The 612-nt window shown below is 49.3% G+C and overlaps 1 protein-coding gene across 1 annotated transcript; it reads right to left on the bottom strand.

The window, feature by feature from the left end:
• Positions 1 to 248: 248 nt before the first annotated feature.
• Positions 249 to 612, bottom strand: VICG_02224 (uncharacterized protein; the record flags this gene model as incomplete). Its single annotated transcript, XM_007605606.1, has 1 exon — positions 249 to 612. A coding segment is annotated over one exon (364 nt), but the record flags the coding sequence as incomplete, so codon positions are not given.

Below are 612 nucleotides of genomic sequence, written 5' to 3'. Positions count from 1 at the left end.
TAGTGTTCCATTAAGCGTCAGCGTCTCGTCGGGCCTCCTGAACATGGCTGGGACACGTTGTTGTTTCTTTGATATAGAAAATATTATGCGGAGGTGTCCCGTGGATAAACAAGGTTGGTGCTGAATGTCTCCGTGTTCCAAAGCTTTCCAAGATGGCATGGCTAACAGTTATTCATGCCACTGAGGTGTTATGTACAGAGTTGTGCCTGGCTAGAAGTCGTATCTCTGGTCTCGTATTACGCTCTCCATTATCCTCGGGGTGTTATGTCCAGAGGATCGCTGCCAATGACAAACCTCATTAGCGACGGGGAAAACCCTGACACAAGAATGGTCCCAGCTTCGTCAAACTTGACGGGGACATGTCTGTTCCTTGACTGTAGGTTCCAAAACACAACAATGGGCTTTTCGTATCCCTCGCTTCTGAATCTGTGCTCGTAGGCCTCGTAGGCTGTGAAGATGTTTCCGCCCGCAGACTGCACCGAGGCTGCATCAAACTCCATGTCAGACAGTATTATCAGAACCCGAGGCATGTCCTCCTTCGTTGCTTCTGACCTCTTGGCTACGCTAAGGATTAGCTCAAATGCCTTTCCGATGTCTGTGTTGCAACCCCAT

The sequence above is a fragment of the Vittaforma corneae genome, assembly GCF_000231115.1.
Source record: "Vittaforma corneae ATCC 50505 unplaced genomic scaffold supercont1.178, whole genome shotgun sequence".
Classification (NCBI taxonomy): Eukaryota; Fungi; Microsporidia; family Nosematidae; genus Vittaforma; species Vittaforma corneae.
This window is presented reverse-complemented; position numbering and strand designations above follow the sequence as displayed.